Source organism: Orcinus orca, chromosome 10 (assembly GCF_937001465.1).
Source record: "Orcinus orca chromosome 10, mOrcOrc1.1, whole genome shotgun sequence".
NCBI classification, from domain to species: Eukaryota; Metazoa; Chordata; class Mammalia; order Artiodactyla; family Delphinidae; genus Orcinus; species Orcinus orca.
Window position 1 is genome coordinate 6,837,421 of NC_064568.1, and position 27,144 is coordinate 6,864,564.

The following is a 27,144-nucleotide window of genomic DNA, read 5'->3' on the forward strand; positions in this document are numbered from 1 at the left end:
TCCATACTGTTCTCCACAGTGGCTGTATCAATTTACATTCCCACCAACAGTACAAGAGGGTGCCCTTTTCTCCACACCCTTTCCAGAATTTATTGTTTGTAGATTTTTTGATGATGGCCATTCTGACTGGTATGAGATGATATCTCATTGTAGTTTTGATTTGCATTTCTCTAATGATTAGTGATGTTGAGCATTCTTTCATGTTTGTTAGCAGTCTGTATATCTTCTTTGGAGAAATGTCTATTTAGGTCTTCTGCCGATTTCTGGATTGGGTTGGTTGTTTTTTTGTTATTAAGCTGCATGAGCTGCTTATAAATTTTGGAGATTAATCCTTTGTCAGTTGCTTCATTTGCAAATATTTTCTCCCATTCTGAGGATTGTCTTTTGGTCTTGTTTATGGTTTCCTTTGCTGTGCAAAAGCTTTGAAGTTTCATTAGGTCCCATTTGTGTATTTTTGTTTTTATTTCCATTTCTCTAGGAGGTGGGTCAAAAAGGATCTTGCTGTGATTTATGTCATAGAGTGTCCTGCCTATGTTTTCCTCTAAGAGTTTGATAGTTTCTGGCCTTACATTTAGGTCTTTAATCCATTTTGAGCTTATTTTTGTATATGGTATTAGGGAGTGATCTAATTTCATACTTTTACATGTACCTGTCCAGTTTTCCCAGCACCACTTATTGAAGAGACTGTCCTTTCTCCACTGTACATTCCTGCCTCCTTTATCAAAGATAAGGTGACCATATGTGCGTGGGTTTATCTCTGGGCTTTCTATCCTGTTCCATTGATCTATCTTTATGTTTTTGTGCCAGTACCATACTGTCTTGATTACTGTAGCTTTGTAGTATAGTCTGAAGTCAGGGAGCCTGATTCCTCCAGCTCCGTTTTTCGTTCTCAAGATTGCTTTGGCTATTTGGGGTCTTTTGTGTTTCCATACAAATTATGAAATTTTTTGTTCTAGTTCTGTGAAAAATGCCAGTGGTAGTTTGATAGGGATTGTGTTGAATCTGTAGATTGCTTTGGGTAGTAGAGACATTTTCACAATGTTGATTCTTCCAATCCAAGAACATGGTATATCTCTCCATCTATTTGTATCATCTTTAATTTCTTTCATCAGTGTCTTATAATTTTCTGCATACAGGTCTTTTGTCTTCTTAGGTAGGTTTATTCCTAGATATTTTATTCTTTTTGTTGCAATGGTAAATGGGAGTGTTTTCTTGATTTCACTTTCAGATTTTTCATCATTAGTGTATAGGAATGCCAGAGATTTCTGTGCATTAATTTTGTATCCTGCTATTTTACCAAATTCATTGATGAGCTCTAGCAGTTTTCTGGTAGCATCTTTAGGATTCTCTATGTATAGTATCATGTCATCTGCAAACAGTGACAGCTTTACTTCTTCTTTTCCGATTTGGATTCCTTTTATTTCCTTTTCTTCTCTGATTGCTGTGGCTAAAACTTCCAAAACTATGGTGAATAAGAGTGGTGAGAGTGGGCAACCTTGTCTTGTTCCTGATCTTAGTGGAAATGCTTTCAGTTTTTCACCATTGAGGACGATGTTGGCTGTGGGTTTGTCATATATGGCCTTTATTATGTTGAGGAAAGTTCCCTCTATGCCTAGTTTCTGCAGGGTTTTTAAATGGGTGTTGAATTTTGTCAAAAGCTTTCTCTGCATCTATTGAGATGATCATATGGTTTTTCTCCTTCAGTTTGTTAATATGGTGTATCACGTTGATTGATTTGCGTATATTGAAGAATCCTTGCATTCCTGGAATAAACCCCACTTGATCATGGTGTATGATCCATTTAATGTGCTGTTGTATTCTGTTTGCTGGTATTTTGTTGAGGATTTTTACATCTATGTTCATCAGTGATATTGGCCTCTAGTTTTCTTTCTTTGTGACATCCTTGTCTGGTTTTGGTATCAGGGTGATGGTGGCCTCGTAGAATGAGTTTGGGAGTGTTCCTCCCTCTACTATATTTTGGAAGAGTTTGAGAAGGATAGGTGTTAGCTCTTCTCTAAATGTTTTATAGAATTCACCTGTGAAGCCATCTGGTCCTGGGCTTTTGCTTGTTGGAAGATTTTTAATCACAGTTTCAATTTCAGTGCTTGTGATTGGTCTGTTCATATTTTCTTTTTCTTCCTGATTCAGTCTTGGCAGATTGTGCATTTCTAAGAATTTGTCCATTTCCTCCAGGTTGTCCATTTTATTCGCATAGAGTTGCTTGTAGTAATCTCTCATGATCTTTTGTATTTCTGCAGTGTCAGTTGTTACTTCTCCTTTTTCATTTCTAATTCTATTGAGTCTTCTCCCTTTTTTTCTTGATGAGTCTGGCTAATGGTTTATCAATTTTGTTTATCGTCTCAAAGAACCAGCTTTTAGTTTTACTGATCTTTGCTATCGTTTCCTTCATTTCTTTTTCATTTATTTCTGATCTGATCTTTATGATTTCTTTCCTTCTGCGAACTTTGGGGTTTTTTTGTTCTTCTTTCTCTAATTGCTTTAGGTGCAAGTTTAGGTTGTTTATTCGAGATGTTTCCTGTTTCTTAAGGTAGGATTGTATTGCTATAAACTTCCCTCTTAGAACTGCTTTTGCTGCATCCCATAGATTTTGGGTCGTCGTGTCTCCATTGTCATTTGTTTCTAGGTATTTTTTAATTTCCTCTTTGATTTCTTCAGTGATCACTTCGTTATTAAGTAGTGTATTGTTTAGCCTCCATGTGTTTGTATTTTTTACAGATCTTTTCCTGTAATTGATATCTAGTCTCATAGCGTTGTGGTTGGAAAAGATACTTGATACAATTTCGATTTTCTTAAATTTACCAAGGCTTGATTTGTGACCCAAGATGTGATCTATCCTGGAGAATGTTCCATGAGCACTAGAGGAAAATGTGTATTCTGTTGTTTTTGGGTGGAACGTCCTATAAATATCAATTAATTCCATCTTGTTTAATGGATCATTTAAAGCTTGTGTTTCCTTATTTATTTTCATTTTGGATGATCTGTCCATTGGTGAAAGTGGGGTGTTAAAGTCCCCTACTATGAATGTGTTACTGTCGATTTCCCCTTTTATGGCTGTTAGTATTTGCCTTATGTATTGAGGTGCTCCTATGTTGGGTGCATAAATATTTACAATTGTTATATCTTCTTCTTGTTTTGATCCCTTGATCATTATGTAGTGTCCTTCTTTGTCTCTTCTAATAGTCCTTATTTTAAAGTCTATTTTGTCTGATATGAGAATTGCTACTCCAGCTTTCTTTTGGTTTCCATTTGCATGAAATACCTTTTTCCATCCCCTTACTTTCAGTCTGTATGTGTCTCTAGGTCTGAAGTGGGTCTCTTGTAGACAGCAAATATATGGGTCTTGGTTTTGTATCCATTCAGCCAATCTGTGTCTTTTGATGGGAGCATTTAGTCCATTTACATTTAAGGTAATTATCGATATGTATGTTCCTATTCCCATTTCCTTAATTGTTTTGGGTTTGTTATTGTAGGTCTTTTCCTTCTCTTGTGTTTCTTGCCTAGAGAAGTTCCTTTAGCAGTTGTTGTAGAGCTGGTTTGGTAGTGCTGAACTCTCTCAGCTTTTGCTTGTCTGTAAAGGTTTTAATTTCTCCATCAAATCTGAATGAGATCCTTGCTGGGTAGAGTAATCTTGGTTGCAGGTTTTTCTCCTTCATCACTTTAAATATGTCCTGCCAGTCCCTTCTGGCTTGCAGAGTTTCTGCTGAAAGATAAGCTGTTAACCTTATGGGGATTCCTTTGTGTGTTATTTGTTGTTTTTCCCTTGCTGCTTTTAATATGTTTTCTTTGTATTTAATTTTTGACAGTTTGATTAATATGTGTCTTGGCGTGTTTCTCCTTGGATTTATCCTGTATGGGACTCTCTGTGCTTCCTGGACTTGATTAACTATTTCCTTTCCCATATTAGGGAAGTTTTCAACTATAATCTCTTCAAATATTTTCTCAGTCCCTTTCTTTTTCTCTTCTTCTTCTGGAACCCCTATAATTCGAATGTTGGTGCGTTTAATGTTGTCCCAGAGGTCTCTGAGACTGTCCTCAGTTCTTTTCATTCTTTTTTCTTTATTCTGCTCTGCAGTAGTTATTTCCACTATTTTATCTTCCAGGTCACTTATCCGTTCTTCTGCCTCAGTTATTCTGCTATTGATCCCATCTAGAGTATTTTTCATTTCATTTATTGTGTTGTTCATCATTGTTTGTTTCATCTTTAGTTCTTCTAGGTCCTTGTTAAATGTTTCTTGCATTTTGTCTATTCTATTTCCAAGATTTTGGATCATCTTTACTATCATTATTCTGAATTCTTTTTCAGGTAGACTGCCTATTTCCTCTTCATTTGTTAGGTCTGGTGGGTTTTTATCTTGCTCCTTCATCTGCTGTGTGTTTTTCTGTCTTCTTTTGCTTATCTTACTGTGTTTGGGGTCTCCTTTTTGCAGGCTGCAGGTTCGTAGTTCCCATTGTTTTTGGTGTCTGTCCCCAGTGGCTAAGGTTGGTTCAGTGGGTTGTGTAGGCTTCCTGGTGGAGGGGACTAGTGCCTGTGTTCTGGTGGATGAGGCTGGATCTTGTCTTTCTGGTGGGCAGGTCCACGTCTGGTGGTGTGTTTTGGGTTGTCTGTGGACTTATGATTTTAGGCAGCCTCTCTGCTAATGGGTGGGGTTGTGTTCCTGTCTTGCTAGTTGTTTGGCATAGGATGTTCAGCACTGTAGCTTGCTGATCGTTGAGTGAAGCTGGGTGCTGGTGTTGAGATGGAGATCTCTGGGAGATTTTCGCCGTTTGATATTATATGGAGCTGGGAGGTCTCTTGTGGACCAGTGTCCTGAAGTTGGCTCTCCCACCTCAGAGGCACAGCACTGACTCCTGGCTGCAGCACCGAGCCTTTCATCCACACGGCTCAGAATAAATGGGAGAAAAAATAGAATTAGTAGAAGAAAGAAAGAAAGGAAGGAAGGAGGGAGGGAGGGAGGAGGGAGGGAAGGAAGAAAAAAAGAAAGAAAGAAGATAAAGTAAGATAAAATAAAGTAAGATAAAATATAATAAAGTTATTAAAATAAAAAGTAATTATTAAGAGAAAAAAAAAACAGACGGATAGAGCCCTAGGACAAATGGTGGAAGCAAAGCTATACAGACAAAATCTCACATAGAAGCATACACATACACACTCACAAAAAGAGGAAAAGGGGAAAAAATCATAAATCTTGCTCTCAAAGTCCACCTCCTCAATTTGGGATGATTCATTGTCTATTCATGTATTCCACAGATGCAGGGTACAGCAAATTGATTGTGGAGCTTTAATCCGCTGTTTCTGAGGCTGCTGGGAGAGATTTCCCTTTCTCTTCTTTGTTCTCACAGCTCCCAGGGGCTCAGCTTTGGATTTGGCCCCGCCTCTGCGTGTAGGTCGCTGGAGGGCGTCTGTTCTTTGCTCAGACAGGGTGGGGTTAAAGGAGCAGCTGATTCGGGGGCTCTGGCTCACTCAGGCTGGGGGGAGGGAGGGGCACGGAGTGTGGGGTGAGCCTGCTGCGGCAGAGGCCGGCGTGACGTTGCACCAGCCTGAGGCGCGCCGTGCATTCTCCCGTGGGAATTGTCCCTGGTTCCCGGGACCCTGGCAGTGGCGGGCTGCACAGGCTCCCCGGAAGGGAGGTGTGGGTAGTGACCTGTGCTCGCACACAGGCTTCTTGGTGGCGGCAGCAGCAGCCTTAGCGTCTCATGCCTGTCTCTGGGGCCCACGCTTTTAGCCGCGGCTAGCGTCCGTCTCGAGCTCCTTTAAGCAGCGCTCTTAATCCCCTCTTCTCGCGCACCAGGAAACAAAGAGGGAAGAAAAAGGCTCTTGCCTCTTCGGCTGTGTTCAACCCCAGTCCTCTCCCTGCGCTCCGACCGAAGCCCGAGTCTCAACTCCCAGCCCCGCCTGCCCCGGCGGGTGAGCAGACAAGCCTCTCGGGCTGCTGAGTGCTGGTCGGCACCGATCCTCTGTGCGGGAATCTCTCCGCTTTGCCCGCTGCACCCCTGTTGCTGTGCTCTCCTCCGCGGCTCGGAAGCTTTCCCCCTCTGCCACCCGCAATCTCCACCCACGAAGGGGCTTCCTAGTGTGTGAAAACCTTTCCTCCTTCACAGCTCCCTCCCACTGGTGCAGGTCCCGTCCCTATCCTTTTGTCTCTGTTTATTCTTTTTTCTTTTGCCTTACCCAGGTACATGGGGAGTTTCTTGCCTTTTGGGAGGTCTGAGGTCTTCTGCCAGCGTTCAGTAGGTGTTCTGTAGGAGTTGTTCCACGTGTAGGTGTATTTCTGGTGTATCTGTGGGGAGGAAGGTGATCTCCGCGTCTTACTCTTACGCCATCTTCCCGGAAACCTTAGCTATTTTTGACAGATGTGAGGTGATATCTTATTGTGGTTTTGATTTGCATTTCCCTGATGATTAGTGATGTTGAACATTTTTTCATGTAGTTGTTGACCCATCTGTGTATCTTCTTAGGAAAACCATATATTCAGATCCTCTGCCATTTTTAAGTTGAATTATTTGGTTTTACTATTGAGTTGTATGAATTCTTTTATATTTTTGATATTGACCCCTTATTAGATACATGATTTACAAATATTTTTTCCCATTCCATAGGTTGCCTTTTCACTTTGTTGATGATTTCTTTTGCTGTACAGAAGCTTTTTGTTTGATGTAGTTCCCCTTATTTTTGCTTATGTTGCCTTTGCTTTTGCAGTCAGACCCAGAAAATCATCACCAAGATCAATGTCAAGGAGCTTAGCACCTATGTTTGCCTCTAGGAGTTTTATGGCTTCAGGTCTCACATTCTTTAATCCATTTTGAGTTCATTTTTATGTACAGTGTAAGATAGTGGTCCAGTTTCGTTCTTTTGTATGTGGCTGTCAAGTTTTCCCCACACTGTCTGTTGAAGAGACTGTCCTTTCCCCATTGTATATTCTTGGCTCCTTTATCATAAATTAATTGGCCACATATGCATGGGTTTATTTCTGGGTTCTCTGTTCTGTTCATTGATCTATGTGTCTCGTTGATTTTTTGTTGGTTTTTTGTTTTTTGTTTTTGTTTTTTTTTTTGTTTTACATTTTAGTGATGGTAGAAAATATCAGGTAGACAAGTAAATTGTAGATAGCCAGTAACAGTGTTGTAAAGAGTATGTGTCTGTTTTTAATGCCAATACCATACTCTTTGATCACTGTATCTTTTTAATAAAGGGGTCTTTTGTGATTCCATACAAATTTTAGGATTGTTTGTTCTAAACAAACAATTTATATTTTAGGATTGTACTGTGAAAGATGGCATTGGAATTTTGATAGAAATTGCATGGAATCTGTAGATTGCTTTGGGTAGTACGGACACTTTAGCAATATTTCTTCCAATCCATCTGCATGAATATCTTTCATTTGTGTTGTCTTTAATTTCTTTCATCATTGTCCTCAGTGTACAGGTCTTTCCCCTCATTGGTTAAATTCATTCCTAGGTATTTTATTCTTTTTTTTTTTGTGGTACGCGGGCCTCTCACTGTTGTGGCCTCTCCCGTTGCGGAGCACAGGCTCCGGACACGCAGGCTCAGTGGCCATGGCCCACAGGCCCAGCCACTCTGCGGCATATGGGATCTTCCCAGACCGGGGCACGAACCCATGTCCCCTGCATTGGCAGGCGGACTCTCAACCACTGCACCACCAGGGAAGCCCGGTATTTTATTCTTTTTGATGCAGTTGTAAATGGGTTGTTTTCATAATTTCTTTTCTGATAGTTCATTGGTAGTGTATAGAAGTGCAAGAGTTTTTTGTACATTTTGTTTCCTGCAGGTTTATTATTTCTAACAGTTTTTTGGTGGAGTCTTGAGGATGTTTTATATATAATATCACGTCATCTCCAAATACTGAGTTTTACATTTTCCTTTCCAATCTGGATGGCTTTTATTTTCTTTTTGTTGCTTGATTGCTCTGGTTGGGACTTCCAATACTTTAATGAGTAAAAGTGGCAAGCATGGACATCTTTGTCCTGTTCCTGATCTTAGAGGAAAAGCTTTCAGCTTTTCACTATTGATGTTAGCTATGGGCTTGTCACATATGGCCTCTATTATGTTGAGGTACATACCTTCTATACCCACTTCGTTGAGAGTTTTATCATAAATGGATGCTGACTTTAATCAAATGCTTTCTCTGCATCTATTGAGATAATTATATGATTTTTATCCTTCATTTTGTTAATGTTGTGTATCACCTGGATTGATTTGTGGGTGGTAAACCAGCCTTGCATCCCTGGAATACATCTCACTTGATCATGGTGTATGATCCTTTTAATGTATTGTTGAATTTGGTTTGCTGGTATTTTGTTGAGGATTTTATCATCTTTCTTCATAGTTATTGGCCTGTTTAGATTTTCTGTTTCTTCATGATTCAGTCTTGGAATGTTCTGTGTTTCTGGGAATCTATCCATTACTTCTAAGTTGTCATTTGTTTGCATATTATTGTTCATAGTGGACTCTGATGATCCTTTGTATTTTTGTGGTATCAGTCTGTATTTCATTTATTTCTCCTCTGATTTTTGTTGTTTCCTTCCTTCCGCTGACTTTGGGCTTCATTTGTTCTTTTTCTGGTTCCTTGAGGTATAAAGTTAGGGTGTTTTTGAGATCTTGTTTGTTTGTTTCTTCAGGTGGGTATTTATCTCTGTGAACTTCCCTCTTAGAACTACTTTTACTGCATCCCATAAATTTTGGTGTGTTGTATTTCCATTTTCAGTTGTCTGAAAGTATTTTTTTTTATTACTCTTTTGATTTCTTTGTTAACCCATTGGTTGTTCAGTAGCATGTTGTTTATTCTACACATATTTGTGGATTTTCCAGTTTTCTTCTTATAATTGATTTCTAGTTTCATATCATTTTGGTCAGAAAAGATACTTGATAGGATTTCAGTCTTCTTAAATTTATTAAGACTTTTTTTGGCCTAACATATGATCTATCCTGGATAATGTTCCATGTGTACTTGAGAAGAAAGTATACAGGCATACCATGGAGATAGTGCACGTTCGGTTCCAGACCACCACAATAAAGCGAATATCACAATAAAGGGAGTCACATGAATTTTCTGATTTCCCAATGCACATAAAGGTTATGTTTAAACTCTCCTCGTCTACTGAGTGTACAATAATAGCATTATGTCTAAAACAATGTACATACTTTAATTTAGAAATGCTTTATAGCTGAAAAAGCTAACCATCATCTGAGCCTTTAGCAAGTCATAATCTTTTTGCATCAGTAACATCGAAGATCACTCATCACAGGTCAACAAAACAAATGTAATAATGAATAAGTTTCAACTATTGCGTGAATTACCAAAATGTGACACACAGACAGGAAGTGAGTAAATGCTGTTGGAAAAATGATGCCAGTTGACTTGCTTGACATAGGGTTGCCACAACTTTCAGTTTGTGAAGAACTCAGTATCTATCAAGCATAATGAAACAAGACACAATAAAGTGAGGTATGCCTGTATTCTGCTACTTTTGGATGGAACATTCTCTATATATCTGTAAAGTCCATCTGGTCTAATGTGTCCTTTAAGGCCATTTTCTGTCTGGATGATCTATCCATTGACATAACCCTACTATTATTATATTGCTGCCTATATCTCCTTTTAAGTCTGTTAGTATTTGCTTTATATATTTTGGTTTTCCTGTGTTGAGTGCATAAATGTTTACAAATGTTACATCCTCTTGTTGAATTGACTCCTTTATCATTATCTAATGCCCTTCTTTGTCTCTTATTACAGTCCCTGTATTAAAGTCTATTTTGTCTGATATAAGTATAGCTACCCCAGCTTTTTTGGTTTCCATTTGCACGGAATATCTTTTTCTATCCCTTCTTTTTTCAGTCTGTGTGTGTCCTTAAATCTGAAGTGAGTTTCTTATAGGCAGCACACAGATGGTTCTTGTTTTTTTAATCCAGTCAGCCACTCTATGATGTCTTTTGATTGGAGAATTTAGTCCATTTACATTTAAAGTAATTATTGATAGGTATGCACTTATTGCCATTTTGGTTTTTTCTGGCTGTTTATAGTTCTTTTGCTCTCTTCCTTTGTGGTTTGATGACCTTTAATGGTATGCTTAGATTCCTTTCTCATTATCTTTTGTGTATCTACTATAGGTTTTTGCTTTGTCCTTACAATGAAGTTTACATATATAACAACCCATATTAATAGTCTATTTTAAGTTGATTACAACTTAAGTTTGAACCCATTCTAAAGCTCTACATTTTTTTTAATATATTTATTTTTTATTTATTTATTTTCACCATGCCAGCTCTTCATTGCAGCATGCAGGATCTTCATTGCGGCATGCAGACTTCTTAGTTGTAGCATGCAGACTCTTAGTTGCAGCATGCGGACTTCTTAGTTGCAGCAGGCATGTAGGATCTAGTTCCCTAACCAGGGAACAAACCCGGGCCGCCTGCATTGGGAGTGCAGAGTCTTACCCACTGGACCACTAGGGAAGTCCCTAAAGCTCTACATTTTTACCCTCCCCCACCCACCTTTTATGTTTTGTTGTCACATTTTACATCTTTTTATCTTGTGTATCTTTAATTACTGTAGTTACAGTTTTTATTTTTTTTAACCTTCATAATAGCTTCATAAGCAGTTAATCCATTGCCTTCAATATATATTTACCTTATGAGTATAAAACCTATGGAGGATTTATACTTTCATATGTTTTCTTGTTACTAATTAGCACCCTTTCTTTTCAGCTTAAAGAAGTCCCTTTAACATTTCTTGTAACGCCATTTTAGTGGTGGTGAACTCCTTTAGCTTTTGCTTATCTGGAAAACTATCTTTCCTTTCATTCTGAACAGTAACTTTGCCAGGTAGAGTATTCTTGGTTGGAATTTTTTTTTCTTTCATCACTTTGAGATTCATTTGTTATCTTGATTGTAGTGATGGTTTTACAGAGTATACTGATGTCAGAGTTCATCAACTTGTGCACTTTATGTTCTGTTAATGTCAATTAGATCTTTCTTTAAAATTTGGAGTGTAGGGGGCTTCCCTGGTGGCACAGTGGTTGAGAGTCCGCCTGCCGATGCAGGGGACACGGGTTCGTGCCCCGGTCCGGGAGGATCCCACATGCCGTGGAGCAGCTGGGCCCGTGAGCCATGGCCACTGAGCCTGCGCGTCCGGAGCCTGTGCTCCGCAACGGGAGAGGCCGCAACAGTGAGAGGCCCGCGTACCGCAAAACAAAACAAAAAAATTTGGATTGTAAAGAATGCAGACTGTTTCCAGTATGCAAGAACTAAAGGACTGTTGTTTCCATGAGCCCTGCCTGAGGTATCTACTAAAGAATAAGTTTTAGACAACAAAAATGACTAGAAAGACATCCATATAAATATACAGTTAATTGTAAAGAACTAACACTGAACAAGGTCCTGATCGTGTGCTCGGCTAAGATAGATAGAGTATAACTGTTAAATAAACAGTGTGCAGCACAAGCAGCTGGTACCATGCACATGAAAACACCCCCCAGAAAAACAGTGGGGGGAATGGGGAGGGCATTGCAAATACTTTCTTTAATGTTATTAGTAATCATATTGACAATATTATTCTGAGACTATTCTGCTGTGTGTTAAATGAAATAAAATAAATAATTATGTACCAGTGAGCATCCCTAGCACCAGAAATACACTTGAAATACAATTTCTCACTAAAAGAAACCAGAGCTCTTGAGGAAATGGCTGATCCCAGGTCTCAGGCAGGAAAAGTACAAACATCTTGTCGTACCAGATAGAAATGATCACTGACATACTTTTTGACATACTAGGGTTGTGTCAAAGGAGCTAACTTGAACAGGCTCACACTGCCAAAGATGGGCAGCTGGAGTGTAAAAAATTAGAATAATGGCAGTGAACCGAAACCTGTCAAATATGCTTAACTCCATGAGTTCATCCTGATATTTAAAAGAGAATCAGTCATCTTTGGAGAATGACGGAACTAGTTCAGAAAGAATCAAGCATTTATCTTGCCTTTCTTATCTGATCTGTACCCCTGGGGAAACAAATATTAATGAGTGAAATTGCCCCTGTCTAGAGTATTCCATGTAATAAATGACAAAGAAATGAATAGAATGACAGTATCACCATTTTGTAATGCCCAGTGAATTGAGAGAGGCATAAATTATTGACAGGTGGTAATAACATAAAAAGAGAGACAGTCTGACATCATGTGCCTCCTGATGAAGGAATACACCGCCACCTGTAGTCTTGGCAAAGGGAAGAAACCTGAGTCTGATCCAGTAAGATCAGAGGGGGAATCTATAAATTAGAAGATGCAAGAAACATCAAAAAAATGTTTACTCACACTGGTCAAAATAACCATCATCAAAAAGTCTACAAATAATAAATGCTAGAGAGAGTGTGGAGAAAAGGGAACCGTCCTGCACTGCTGGTGGGAACGTAAGCAGTAAGGAGATTCCTTAAAAAACTAAAAATAGAGCTACCATACGACCCAGCAATCCCACTCCTGGGCATATATCCAGACAATACAAAAACTCTAATTCCAAAAGATACGTGCACCACAACATTCATAGCAGCACTGTTTATAATAGCCAAGACATGGAAACAACCTAAGGGTCCATCAACAGACGAATGGATAAAGAAGATGTGGTGTACATATTTACAATGGAATATTACTCAGCCATAAAAAGAATGAAATAATGCCATTTGTAGCAACATGGATGGACCTATAGATTATCATACAAATGAAGTTAAGTCAGAGAAAGACAAATATCATATGATATCTCTTATATGTGGAATCTTAAAAAAAATGATACAAGACAGAAACAGACTCACAGACATAGAAAACAAATTTATAGGACTTCCCTAGTGGTCCAGTGGTTAAGACTCCATGCTCCCAATACAGGGGGCACAGGTTCGATCCCTGGTTAGGGAACTAAGATCCCACATGCCGCATGGCGTGGCCAAAAAAAAAAAAAAAAAGAAAACAAACTTGTGGTTACCAAAGGGGAAAGGGAGGAGGATAAATTAGGAGTTTGGGATTAACAGATACATACTACTGTATATAAAATAGATAACCAACAAGGATTTACTGTATAGCACAGGGAACTCTATTCAATATCTTGTAATAACCTATCATGGACAGTGTATACGTATAACTCACTTACTTTGCTATACACCTGAAACTAACATGGTATTGCAAATCAACTGTATTTCAATAAAAAGAATATTGCAATTTAAACATTTTAAATGGCAAAACTAAACTAGTGCCTAGGGATGCACATTTGGATGACAAAGCTTAAAAACAGACATTAGAAATCAAAATAATGGTTACTTACAGGAGAACAGAGGGGCTATGATTCAGGGAGGACATACATGATAAGGGCTTCTTGGGTAAATGGTCATTTTATTTCTTGACCTGGGAGTGATTACAAGCGTGCTTTAGAGTAATTCATTAATCCATATATTTACTTTGTGTGGTTTTCTGAATCTGTGCCCTCCCTTCATATGTTTGGAAAATGTTCTTTTCTTAGATTCCTGAGATTCCCTAATTCCTTCTTTAAATACATGTTGCTGAAAAATACATGCACTGTTAGGAATCCTTGAAGAAGAGTCCTGGGTGGCTAATCCTTAGTTCATTAAGACAGCTGTCCTGCATAATCCAGTCCTGAGAATTGCAGAAGGAATAAACGTCAGCGTTGGGTCTGCAGAAGCAGTGTCCTTTTGCCAGGCAAAGGGGCAGAGTCACCACAAGTCCCCCTTCCCCCTCTTTACAGATTGGCTGCAATGCCGTCAGCTGGGCCCCTGCTGTCGTACCTGGAAGCCTCATAGACCAGCCATCTGGGCAGAAGCCCAACTACATCAAGAAGTTTGCATCAGGCGGCTGTGACAACCTCATCAAACTGTGGAAGTAAGTGGGGTTGGTGAACTTCTCAAGGGGACCCTTCTCACCTTCTACCCTACCATGACTCAGCCTCAGTTCACCAGAAACGGGATCAACTGTCTTTTTCCCTTCTGCCCATAGAATACTGTCTTCAGTCTCTCAGAGGACATCCTTTTTTAAAAAAAAACAAAAAAGTAAACTTCCAAACGTAAACTTTCCCTTTACTCAGGAGCTTTGACTCTTCCTAATTCACAACTGCTAGAGCCGACTTGTTGGCTGTGGAGGAACAGAGCATTTCCTGGAGGGCTTCTTTATAGCTGGTGAACTGAATAAAATTCTGTAGGTTCAACAAATGTTACCAGAAAGGTGGAATAGCTTCTCCACCCCTGTGGAGCCTGTGGGCTGGGAGGGGAATGGAGGTGTGGGAATGGCACCTGGGCTGCTGCCTGCTGAATTCTCCCCACCATCTCCCCTGTTAGGGAGGAAGAGGACGGCCAGTGGAAGGAAGAGCAGAAGTTGGAAGCACACAGTGACTGGGTTCGAGATGTGGCCTGGGCCCCCTCCATCGGCCTGCCCACGAGCACCATCGCCAGCTGCTCCCAGGTCAGCTCAGACCTGTGCAGGCATCCTGTGTTAGTTAATCTCAGGAAGTCCCATCAGCCCTTACAGTTCCCCTAGGGGAAATCCTTGAAGGGGAAGGGCAGGAGACAGGCAACTATAGGCCATTGTAAATAAGGGAGCACCTGGAGCCCTGTCATCACGCAGTGAAGCCTTGGTCAGAAGCCACAGTGGCTTTCTTCCACTGAGCCAAGAGCAAGACCAAATTCAGGACTAGTTTCCCCTCCTGACCCTTTTGTGGATAGGGAATGGAGGTACCCAGGCATCATTCTGAGAGTGTTCCCAAGCAAGGACCAGGAGCAATGGGAAATTGTAAGACCTTGGGCTCATCTACCTACTCACTATTCCCAGACAGATAACAAAAGTAAGACCAAGGATAAGCTGTTAATTATATGCTACCACCCAAGATGAGAGTTAAGCCTGGCCTTTTACATCATTTGAGCCTTTTCTACTTGGTCCTAAATTTGAGAGGACCAAGTAGAACAGGCTTAAATGATGTAAAAGATAATTCTGTGTGTTCTGTTTTAGTTTGGTTTGTTTTGGGTGTGTGTGTGTGTGTGTGTGTGTGTGTGTGTGTGTGTGTGTGTGTGTGTGTGTGTGTGTGTGTTGTGTTGTGTTGTGTTGTGTTGTGTTGTTTTTTGGTCCCATCTCATTCTCTGAGCTTGGCGTTTAGACAGCTATACCCATTCAGTTGAGAAAGTACAGAGCCAGAGGGAGCCAAAACAACGAAGTTACTTGGCAGATGTGAGGAAAGCCCCAGAGAAAATTTGAGAATTAGCAGTGCGGACAATGAAACCAGTATGAGGAAAGGAACCTGGGAGACTCCTGACCAGTTTGAAGTGTGTTCCTGGGGTAAAGGGATAAAAGCAAGGGTGCTGGGCTGGAAATTAGTCCTCAAAGCTGTGAACACTGAGGAGGTCCTTGGCTGTGCTTTGCCCTGAATCCCCCACCCTATTCCTGCAAAAGTCCAATATAGCTCCAGATTGAGAGGCTATCACCAGGGCAGGATTGCTGCCCCCATCTCCTGACTCTACCCTGTCTTTTCCCAGGATGGTCGAGTGTTCATTTGGACCTGTGATGATGCCTCGGGCAATGCGTGGTCCCCCAAACTGCTGCACAAGTTCAATGATGTTGTATGGCATGTGAGCTGGTCCATCACAGCCAACATCCTAGCTGTCTCAGGCGGAGATAATAAGGTAAATACACCCTATTTCCATGACATGGCACACAGGGCCCTGTTTGTCTTTAGTTTGTCCAGTAGAGGGCACAGTTGAATCTTCCATCTAATGGCAGGGTTGGGAGGAACCTGAATGAAGACTGTTTTGAGCGTGTCTCTTATTTACATCATTAATTCTTACGACCCCCCACCCAACCCCGAGGGGTTGTATATCCCCCTTATACAGATAGAGATGGCGACAGAGATTTGACTTGCATAGGGGTCATGAAGCTGTTAGGTGGCACAGCCAATAATCAGACCCAAGGTAAATCCAAAGCCACCACCCTGGCAGTCCATCACCCTGACCATTTGCCAACCTCATCTTCACGGTAACGTTTAGTTATATGTAAAATACATATAACAGAGTTTACCATCTTAACTTTTTTTAAGTGTACAGTTCTATAGTGTTAAGTATTGATACATCCATGTTATTCTGCAGTATCACTGTCATCAACCCACAACTCTTCATCCCAAACTGAAATTCTGTGCTCTTCAAACAGCACCTCCCCATTACCCCTCCCCCAGCCCCTAGCAACCCCTATTGTGCTCTCTGTCTCTGTGAATGGACTACTGTAGGGACCTCCTGTAAGTAGAATTATAAGGAATTTGGGGTTTTGTGACTGGCTTGTTTCACTTAGCACAGTGTCTTTTTTTTTTTTTTTTTTTGAATTTTTGTATTTTATTCATTTTTTTTATACGGCAGGTTCTCATTAGTTATGCATTTTATACATATTAGTGTATATATACATGTCAATCCCAATCTCCCAATTCATCACACCACCACCCCCTGCCACTTTCCCCCCTTGGTGTCCATACGTTAGTTCTCTACATCTGTGTTTCAATTTCTGCCCTACAAACCGGTTCATCTGTACCATTTTTCTAGGTTCCACATATATGCGTTAATATACAATATTTATTTTTCTCTTTCTGACTTACTTCACTCTGTATGACAGTCTCTGGATCCATCCATGTCTCTACAAAATGACCCCATTTTGTTCCTTTTTATGGCTGAGTAATATTCCATTGTATATATGTACCACATCTTCTTTATCCATTCATCTGTCGATAGGCATTTAGGTTGCTTCCATGACCTGGCTGTTGTAAATAGTGCTGAAATGAACATTGGGGTGCATGTGTCTTTTTGAATTACGGTTTTCTCTGGGTATATGCCCAGTAGTGGGATTGCTGGGTCATGTGGTAATTCTATTTTTAGTTTTTTAAGGAACCTCCATACTGTTCTCCATAGTGGCTGTATCAATTTACATTCCCACCAACAGTGCAAGAGGGTTCCCTTTTCTCCACACCCTGTCCAGCCTTTGTTGTTTGTAGATTTTCTGATGATGCCCATGCTCACTGGTGTGAGGTGATACCTCATTGTAGTTTTGATTTGCATTTCTCTAATAATTAGTGATGTTAAGCAGCTTTTCATGTGCTTCTTAGCCATCCCTATGTCTTCTTTAGAGAAATGTCTATTTAGGTCTTCTGCCCACTTTTTGATTGGATTGTTTGGTTTTTTTTAATATTGAGCTGCATGAGCTGTTTATATATTTTGGAGATTAATCCTTTGTCCATTAATTCCTTTGCAAATATTCTCTCCCATTCTGAGGGCTGTCTTTCATCTTGTTTGTAGTTTCCTTTACTGTGCAAAAGCTTTTAAGTTTCATTAGGTCCCATTTGTTTATTTTTGTTTTTACTTCCATTACTCTAGGAGGGGGATCAAAAAAGATCTTGCTGTGATTTATGTCAAAGAGTGTTCTTCCTATGTTTTCCTCTAAGAGTTTTATAGTGTCAAGTCTTACATTTAGGTCTCTAATCCATTTTGAGTTTATTTTTGTGAACTGTGTTAGGGAGTGTTCTAACTTCATTCTTTTACGTGTAGCTGTCCAGTTTTCCCTGCAGCACTTATTGAAGAGACTTTTTTCTCCATTGCATATCCTTGCCTCCTTTATCATAGATTAGGTTGACCATAGGTGCGTGGGTTTATCTCTGGGCTTTCTATCCTGTTCCGTTGATCTGTATTTCTGTTCTTGTGCCAGTACCATATTGCCTTGATTACTGTAGCTTTGTAGTATAGTCTGAAGTCAGGAAGCCTGATTCCTCCTGCTCTGTTTTTTTCCCTGAAGACTGCTTTGGCTATTTCAGGGTCTCTTGTGTCTCCATACAGGTTTTAAGATTTTTTGTTCTAGTTCTGTAAAAATGCCATTGATAATTTGATAGGTATTGCATTGAATCTGTAGATTGCTTTGGGTAGTATAGTCATTTTCACAATATTTATTCTTCCAATCCAAGAACATGGTATATCTCTTCATCTGTTTGTATCATCTTTAATTTCTTTCATCAGTGTCTTATAGTTTTCTGAGTACAGGTCTTTTGTCTCCCTAGGTAGGTTTATTCCTCGGTATTTGATTCTATTTGTTGCAGTGGTAAATGGGAGTGTTTCCCTAATTTCACTTTCAGATTTTTCATCATTAGTGTATAGGAATGCAAGAGATTTCTGTGCATTCATTTTGTATCCTGCAACTTTACCAAATTCATTGATGAGCTCTAGTAGTTTTCTGGTGGCATCTTTAAGATTCTCTATGTATAGTATCATGTCATCTGCAAACAGTGACAGTTATACTTCTTCTTTTCCAATTTGTATTCCTTTAGGTTCTTTTTCTTCTCTGATTGCTGTGGCTAGGACTTCCAAAAACTATGCTGAATAATAGCGGCGAGAGTGGACATCCTTGTCTTGTTCCTGATCTTAGAGGAAATGCATTCAGTTTTTCACATTGAGAATGATGTTTGCTGTGGGTTTGTCGTATATGGCCTTTATTATGTTGAGGTAGGTTCCCTCTACGCCCACTTTCTGGAGAGTTTTTAGTATAAATGAGTGTTGAATTTCATCAACAGGTTTTTCTGCATCTATTGAGATGATCATATTGTTTTACTTCTTCAGTTTGTTATTATGGTGTATCACATTGATTGATTTGCGTATATTGAAAAATCCTTGCATCCCTGGGATAAATCCCACTTGATCATGCTGTATGATCCTTTTAATGTGTTGTTGGATTCTGTTTGCTAGTATTTTGTTGAGGATTTTTGCATCTATATTCATCAGTGATATTGGTCTGTAACTTTCTTTTTTTGTAGTATCTTTGTCTAGTTTTGGAATCAGGGTGATGGTGGCCTCACAGAATGAGTTTGGGAGTGTTCCTTCCTCTGCAGTTTTTTGGAACACTTTGAGAAGGATGGGTGTTAGCTCTTCTCTAAATGTTTGATACAATTCACCTGTGAAGCCATCTGGTCCTGGACTTTTGTTTGTTGGAAGATTTTTAATCACAGTTTCAATATCCTTAGTTGTGATTGGTCTGTTCATCTTTTCTATTTCTTCCTGGTTCAGTCTTGGAAGCTTATACCTTTCTAAGAATTTGTCCACTTCTTCCATGTTGTCCATTTTATTCACATAGAGTTGCTTGTAGTAGTCCCTTAGGATGCTTTGTATTTCTGCGGTGTCTGTTGTAACTTCTCCTTTTTCATTTCTAATTTTATTGATTTGAGTTTTCTCCCTCTTTTTCTTGATGAGTCTGGCTAATAGTTTATCAATTCTGTTTATCTTTTCAGAGAACCAGCTTTTAGTTTTATTGATCTTTGCTATTGTTTTGTTTCTATTTCATTTATTTCTGCTCTGATCTTTATGATTTCTTTCCTTCTGCTAACTTTGGGTTTTGTTTGTTCTTCTTTCTCTAGTTCCTTTAAGTGTAAGGTTAGATTGTTCATTTGAGATTTTTCTTGTTTCTTGAGGTAGGCTTGTATTGCTATAAACTTCCCTCTGAGAACTGCTTTCGCTGCATCTCATAGGTTGTGGATCATCGTGTTTTCATTGTCATTTGTCTCTAGGTATTTTTTGACTTCCTCTTTGATTTCTTCAATGATCTCATGGTTTTTTAGTAACGTACTGTTCAGCCACGTGTTTGTGTTTTTTACGTTTTTTTCCCTGTGATTGATTTCTAATCTCATAGCATTGTGGTCAGAAAAGATGCTTGATATGATTTTAATTTTCTTAAATTTACTGAGGCTTGATGTGTGACCCAAGATGTGATGTATCCTGGAGAACATTCCATGTGCACTTGAGAAGAAAAGTGTAATCTGCTGTTTTAGGATGGAATGTCCTATTAAGTATGAATGAAATCTGTCTGGTCTGTTGTGTCATTTACAGCTTGTGTTTCCATATTAATTTTCTATTTGGATGATCTGTCCATTGGTGTGAGGTGTTAAAGTCCCCCACTATTATTGTGTTACTGTCGATTTCCTCTTTTATAGCTGTTAGCAGTGCCTTGTGTATTGAGGTGCTCCTATGTTGCATGCATATATACTTATAATTGTTATATCTTCTTCTTGGATTTATCCCTTGATCATTATGTAGTGTCCTTCCTTGTCTCTTGTAACTTTCTTTATTTTAAAGTCTATTTTACCTGATATGAGTACTGCTGCTCCAGCTTTCTTTTGATTTCCATTTACATGGAATATCTTTTTCCATCCCCTCACTGTCAGTCTGTATGTGTCCCTAGGTTGAAGTGTGTCTCTTGTGATAGCATATATATGGGTCATGTTTTTGTATCCATTCAGCGAGCCTGTGTCTTTCGGTTGGAGCATTTAATCCATTCACGTTTAAGGTAATTATCAATATGTATGTTCCTATGACCATTTTCTTAGTTGTTGTGGGTTTGTTTTTTTAAAGGAATTCCTTTTCTTTTTTTTTTTTCTTTTTGCGGTATGCGGGCCTCTCACCATTGTGGCTTCTCCCGTTGTGGAGCACAGGACATGTAGGCTCAGCGGCCATGGCTCACGGGCCCAGCCGCTCCACGGCATGTGGGATCTTCCCAGACCGGGGCACGAACCCGTGTCCCCTGCATCGGCAGGCGGACTCTCAACCACTGTACCAACAGGGAAGCCCTATTATCATTTTTTATTTTTTTTTTATTTTTTTTTTGGCTGTGTTGGGTCTTTGTTTCTGTGCAAGGGCTTTCTCTAGTTGCAGCAAGTGGGGGCCACTCTTCATCGCGGTGCGCGGGCCTCTCACTATTGCGGCTCTCTTGTTGCGGAGCACAGGCTCCAGACACGCAGGCTCAGTAGTTGTGGCTCACGGGCCCAGTTGCTCTGCGACATGTGGGATCCTCTCAGACCAGGGCTCGAACCTGTGTCCCCTGCACTGGCAGGCAGACTCTCAACCACTGCGCCACCAGGGAAGCCCTTGTGGGTTTGTTTTTGTAGGTCCTTTTCTTCTGTTGTGTTTCCCACTTAGAGAAATTCCTTTAGCATTTGTTGTAGAGCTGGTTTGGTGGTGCTGAATTCTCTTAGTTTTTGCTTGTCTGTAAAGCTTTTGATTTCTCCGTCGAATCTGAATGAGATCCTTGCCAGGTAGAGTAATCTTGGTTGTAGTTTCTTCCCTTGCATCACTTTAAATATGTCATGCCACTCCCTTCTGGCTTGTAGAGTTTCTGCCGAGAAATCGCTGTTAACCTTATGGGAGTTCCCTTGCATGTTATTTGTCGTTTTTCCCTTGCTGCTTTCAATAATTTTTCTTTGTCTTTAATTTTTGCCAGTTTGATTACTATGTGTCTCCACGTGTTTCTCCTTTGGTTTGTCCTGCCTGGGACTCTCTGTGCTTCCTGGACTTGGAGGGCTATTTCCTTTCCCATGTTAGGGAAGTTTTTGACTACAATCTCTTCAAATATTTTCTCGGGTCCTTTCTCTCTTCTCCTTCTTGGACCCCTATAATTCGAATGTTGTTATGTTTAATGTTGTCCCAGAGGTCTCTTAGGCTGTCTTCAATTCTTTTCATTCTTTTTTCTTTATTCTGTTCCGCAGCAGTGAATTCCACCATTCTGTCTTCCAGGTCACTTATCCGTTCTTCTGCCTCAGTTATTCTGCTATTGATTCCTTCTAGTGGATTTTTCATTTCAGTTATTGTATTGTTCATCTGTTTGTTCTTTAACTCTTCTAGGTCTTTGTTAAAAATTTTCTTGCATCTTCTCGATCTTTGCCTCCATTGTTTCTCCAAGGTCCTGGATCATCTTCACTATCACTATTCTGGATTCTTTTTCTGGAAGGTTGGCTGTCTCCACTTTCACTTAGTTGTTTTTCTGGGGTTTTATCTTGTTCTTTCATCTGGTACAAAGTCCTTTGCCTTTTCATGTTGTCTATCTTTCTGTGAATGTGGTTTTCCTTCCATAGGTTGCAGAATTGTAGTTCTTCTTGCTTCTGCTGTCTGCCCTCTGGTGGATGAGTCTATCTAAGAGGCTTGTGCAAACATCCTGATGGAAGGGGGGTTAGAGCTGGGTGTTTCCCTGGCAGGCAGAGCTCAGTAAAACTTTAATCCACCTTTCTGCTGTTGGGTGGGGCTGGGTTCCCTCCCTGTTGGTTGTTTGGCCTGAAGCGACCCAGCACTGGAGCCTACTCAGCTCTTTGGTGGGGCTAATGGCCGACTCTGGGAGGGCTCACACCAAGGAGTACTTCCCAGAACTTCTGCTGCCAGTGTCCTCGTCCCCATGGTGAGCCACAGGCACCCCCCCCCGCCTCTGCAGGAGACCTTCCAACACTAGCAGGTAGGTAGGTCTGGTTCAGTCTCCTATGGGGTCACTGCTCCTTCCCCTGGGTCTCCATGCGCACACTGCTTTGTGTGTGACCTCCAACAGTCATGTTTCTGTTTCCCCCAGTCCTGTGAAAGTCCTGCAATCAAATCCCACTAGGCTTCAATGTCTGATTCTCTAGGAATTCCTCCTCCTGTTGCCGTATCCTGTGGTTGGGAAGCCTGACATGGGGCTCAGAACCTTCACTCCAGTGGGTGGACTTCTGTGGTATAAGTGTCCTCCAGTTTATGAGTCACCACCCAGCAGTTACGGGATTTGATTGTATTGTGATTGCACCCCTCCTACCATCTCATTGTGGCTTCTCCTTTGTCCTTGCCTGGGGGGGTATCTTTTTTGGTGAGTTCCAGTGTCTTCTGTGGATAACTGTTCGGCAGTCTGCTGTGCCTCTGGTGCTCTCACTTTTGGGAGTGGGAGCACGTCTCTATACTCTGCCATCTTGAACCAGTCTCAGCAGTGTCTTTTTTTTTTTATTGAAGTATAGTTGATTTAAAATGTGTTAATTTCTGCTGTACAGCAAAGTGATTCAGTTATGTGTATCCACATTCTTTTTTATATTTCCTTCCATTATGATTTATTACAGGATATTGAATAGTTCCCTGTGCTATATAGTAGGACCTTGTTGTTTATCCATTCTATATATAACAGTTTGCATCTGCTAATCCCAAACTCCCAGTCCATCCATCCTGCACCCCCCATCCACCTTGGCAACCAGAAGTCTGTTCTCCATGTCTCGGAGTCTCTTTCATAGATAAGTTCATGTCATATTTTAGATTCCACATATAAGCGATATCATATGGTATATGTCGTTCTCTTTCTGACTTACTTCACTTGATATGATGATCTCTAGGTCCATCCATGTTGCTGCAAATAGCATTAATCTTTTTTATGCCTGAGTAATATTCCGTTGCATGTGTTTCACATCTTCTTTATCCGTTCATCTGTCAGTGGACATTTAGGTTGTTTCCAACTCTTAGCTCTTGTAAATAGTGCTGCTATGAACATAGGGGGCATGTATCTTTCTGCATTAGAGTTTTCTCTGGATATATGCCCAGGAGTGGGATTGCTGGATCATATTGGTAGCTCTGTTTTTAGTTTTTTGAGGAACGTCCATACTGTTTTCCATAGTGGCTGCACCAGTTTACGTTCCCACTGTCAGTGTAGGAGTGTTCCCTTCTCTCCACGCCCTCTCCAGCATTTGTTATTTGTAGCCTTTTTGATGGTGGCCATTCTGATTGGTGTGACGTGGTACCTCACACCTACCTCATTGTAGTTTTGATTTGCACTTAGCGTAGTGTCTTCATCTGTGTTGTAGATCACCTATGTTGTAGCGTATGTCATAGTTTCTTCCTTTTGAAAGCTGAATAATATTCCATTGTGCCACATGTTATTTATCCATTCTCTGTTGATGGACACTGGGGCGCTTCCACCTTTTGGCTATTGTGAATAATGCTGCAGTGCACATGGGTGTGCATATCTCTTCAAGACCCTCTGCAGACAGCTTTTACCCAGCCTAGGGTCCCTTTTGGGTTCAGTGGTCCCAGAAAGATCCATCAGGCCCTATCTAAAAGCCATAGAATTTGAGCTGGAATGACCCTCAAAGGATAGCTAATCCAACCCTATTTCTAGTGAGTGCCAATATCAGGACTAGTACCCAGGTCTGGTGGCACCCAGGACAGGCCACTGTACCCTGACTGCCCTTAGTAGTGTTTACAAATCAATGGGCAAGTACCTGGTTGTATGTTCCACGTTTTGGGGTCTGCTGTCCTCTATGCTTCTTACTCTTCCTCATAAGCCTGTCTCCCAAAAAGAGCTCAGCGCTGTTGCTGTCTTTATAGCATTCCTTCGCTGAAGGACTTAGTATGATTTCACTTCAGAGCATTCTACACAGTGCATGCTTAGTGAATAGTCTATCCCTAAGGGAGCAGTTCTTAGAATCATTTTTTTTATCAAGTTAATGTACATAGCTTTAGGTAGTTTTTGGTTTTTTGTTTGTTTTTTGGCTGCCTTTGGTCTTCGTTGCGGCGAGCGGGGGCTAGTCTTCGTTGCGGTGCGTGGACTTCTTATTGCGGTGGCTTCTCGTTGCGGAGCATGGGCTTTAGGCGTGCATGTGGGCTCAGTAGTTGTGGCTCCCGGGCTGTAGAGCACAGGCTCAGTAGTTGTGGCGCACGGTCTTAGGTGCTTTGCAGCATGTGGGATCCTCCCGGGCCAGGGCTCGAACCCGTGTCCCCTGCACTGGCAGGCAGATTCCCAACCACTGCGCCACCAGGGAAGTCCCTATGATTTTTTTTTTTAATGCAGTCTAATTTTCCCTGTATGGAGGCAAACCTTTTCAACTTGTAGCTGCTGCTTCTGCCGTTTACTTCAGTGTATAAATAACATACCTATTAATCTGTTGTCTTCCTCTACCATGGTTCTCAAATTTTAGCATTGCTAAACTTGTTAAAACAGATTACCCACCCCACCCCTAGAGCTTCTGAACCAGTGGATCTGGGCTGGGACCCCAAAATTTGCATTTTTAACAAGTTCCCAGATGCTCCACACACTCTGGTCTGGGACCACGTTTTGAGAACCACTCTAACACCCCATAACCTCTCACTGGAGCTCTGTCAATTTGGTTAAACGGCATCCATGTTTACATTATTATTATTGCCAATATTTCATGTTACATCATTATTCACAGCATTGCCCCTCAGTTACTGTTATTCATATGCTTTTTGTTTAATCTTTTCTTCCAGTTTTAGTGATATAATTGATATACATCACTGTATAAGTTAACAGTGTACAGCATAATGGTTTTGACTTGCATGTACTGTTAAATGATTACCGCTATAAATTTAGTTAGCATCCATCATCTCATATAGATATAATAGAGGAAAAAATTACTTTCCTTGTGATGTTACCTCTTAGGATCTACTCTCAACAGTTTTCATATATGTTATACATGTGTTAGCGGTAGTCGTCATGCTGTACATTACATACCAGTACTTATTTATCATGCAGCTGGAAGTTTGTCAGGCAAATCGAGTTTTGACCACCTTCCTCCTATTCCCCCTCCCCCACACACTGCCTCTGATAATCATGAATCTGATACCTTTTTCTGTTTGGTTTTTTGGTTTTAGATTACACATCCAAGTGAGATAGTACAGTTGTCTTTCACTGTCTTACTCTTTTCACTGAGCATAATGCCCTCAAGGTCCCTATATGTTGTCGCAAATATCAAATATTCTTTGTTTTCTATGGCTTAATAATACTCCATTTTATGTGTGTGTGTGTGTATATTTATATATAAATACAACTTAATTATTCACCCCTCTGTTGATGGTCAGTTAGGTTGTTTCCATGTATTGCTAAGTAAATACTGCTGTTATGAACTTGGGGGGTCAAATGTCTTTTCAAGTTAGTGGGTTTTTTTGTTTTTTGGGGTTTTTTTGTTTGTTTTTAACATCTTTATTAGGGTATAATTGCTTTACAATTTTAGTTTCTGCTTTATAACAAAGTGAATCAGTTATACATATACATGTTTCCATATCTCTTCCCTCTTGCCTCTCCCTCCCTCCCACCCTCCCTATCCCACCCCTCCAGGCGGTCACAAAGCACCGAGCCCGATATCCCTGTGCCATGCGGCTGCTTCCCACTAGCTATCTACCTTATGTTTGTTAGTGTATATATGTCCATGCCTCTCTCTTGCCCTGTCACAGCTCACCCTTCCCCCTCCCTATATCCTCAAGTTAGTGTTTCATTTCCTTTGGATTTATACCCAGAAGTGGAATTGCTGGATCATATGGCAGTTCTATTTTTAATTTTTTTTAGTTTGTTTTATTGAAGTATGGTTTATTTACAATGTTGTATTAATTTCTGCTTTACAGCAAAGTGATTCCTTTACACATATATATATATTCTTCTTCGTATTCCTTTCCATTATGGTTTATCACATGATATTGAATATATTGCCATGTACTATACAGTAGGACCTTGTTGTTTGTGCATTCTGTATATAATACTTCGCATTTCCTAATCCCAGACTCCCAATAGATCCCTCCCACACCCCCCATCCAGCTTGGCAACCAGAAGTCTGTTCTCTAAGTCTTGGAGTCTATTTCATAGATAATTTGTCATATTTTGTTTCACATGTAAGTGATATCATATGGTATTTGTCTTTCTCATCATGACTTACATCACTTGATATAATATCTACGTCCACCCATGTTGGTAGAAGTGACATTATATTGTTTTTATAATAATAATTCCATTGTATATATGTAGCACATATTCTTTACCCATTCTTCTGTCAGTGGACTTTTAGGTTGTTTCCATGTTTTGCCTATTCTAAATAGTGCTGCTATGAACATAGGGGTGCATGTACTTTTTCCAGTTATACTTTTATCTACGTATGTGGCAAGGAGTGGGACTGCCGAATTATATGGTAGCTGTGTGTTTACTGTTTGAGGAACCTCCATTCTTTTCTCCATAGTAGTTATTACCAGATCGCAGTCCCACCAAAAACATAGGAGAGCTCCCTTTCCTCCATGCCCTCTGCTACATTTGTTGTTTGTAGACTTTTTGTTCATGGCATTTTGAGTGGTGTGAAGTGATGCCTCCTTGCAGTTTTGATTTCCAGTTCTCTAATATTAGGAATGTTCAGCATCTTTTCATGTGCCTCTCTTTTTAACACTATGAGTAAAATGTACCTCTGGAAATTGGCCTCCTAAAACTGGGCCCTGTTTTGAATTCCTTTCCTATTACCTGCTCCTGGGCATTTCGTGACGGCAGGGGTCTTTACAGGCTCACAGGCTTT

The 27,144-nt window shown here is 40.3% G+C and overlaps 1 protein-coding gene across 3 annotated transcripts in view; it reads left to right on the forward strand.

The window, feature by feature from the left end:
* The window catches only part of SEC13 (SEC13 homolog, nuclear pore and COPII coat complex component), a 54,615-nt gene that overhangs the window by 23,120 nt on the left and 4,351 nt on the right, over positions 1-27,144 (forward strand). For all 3 annotated transcript variants that reach the window (XM_004274831.4, XM_049716222.1, XM_033437359.2), the window contains 3 exons: positions 13,777-13,910; positions 14,363-14,486; positions 15,551-15,697. In XM_004274831.4, the coding sequence (XP_004274879.1) occupies positions 13,777-13,910; positions 14,363-14,486; positions 15,551-15,697 (405 nt within the window). The remainder of the gene's footprint in view (positions 1-13,776; positions 13,911-14,362; positions 14,487-15,550; positions 15,698-27,144) is intronic.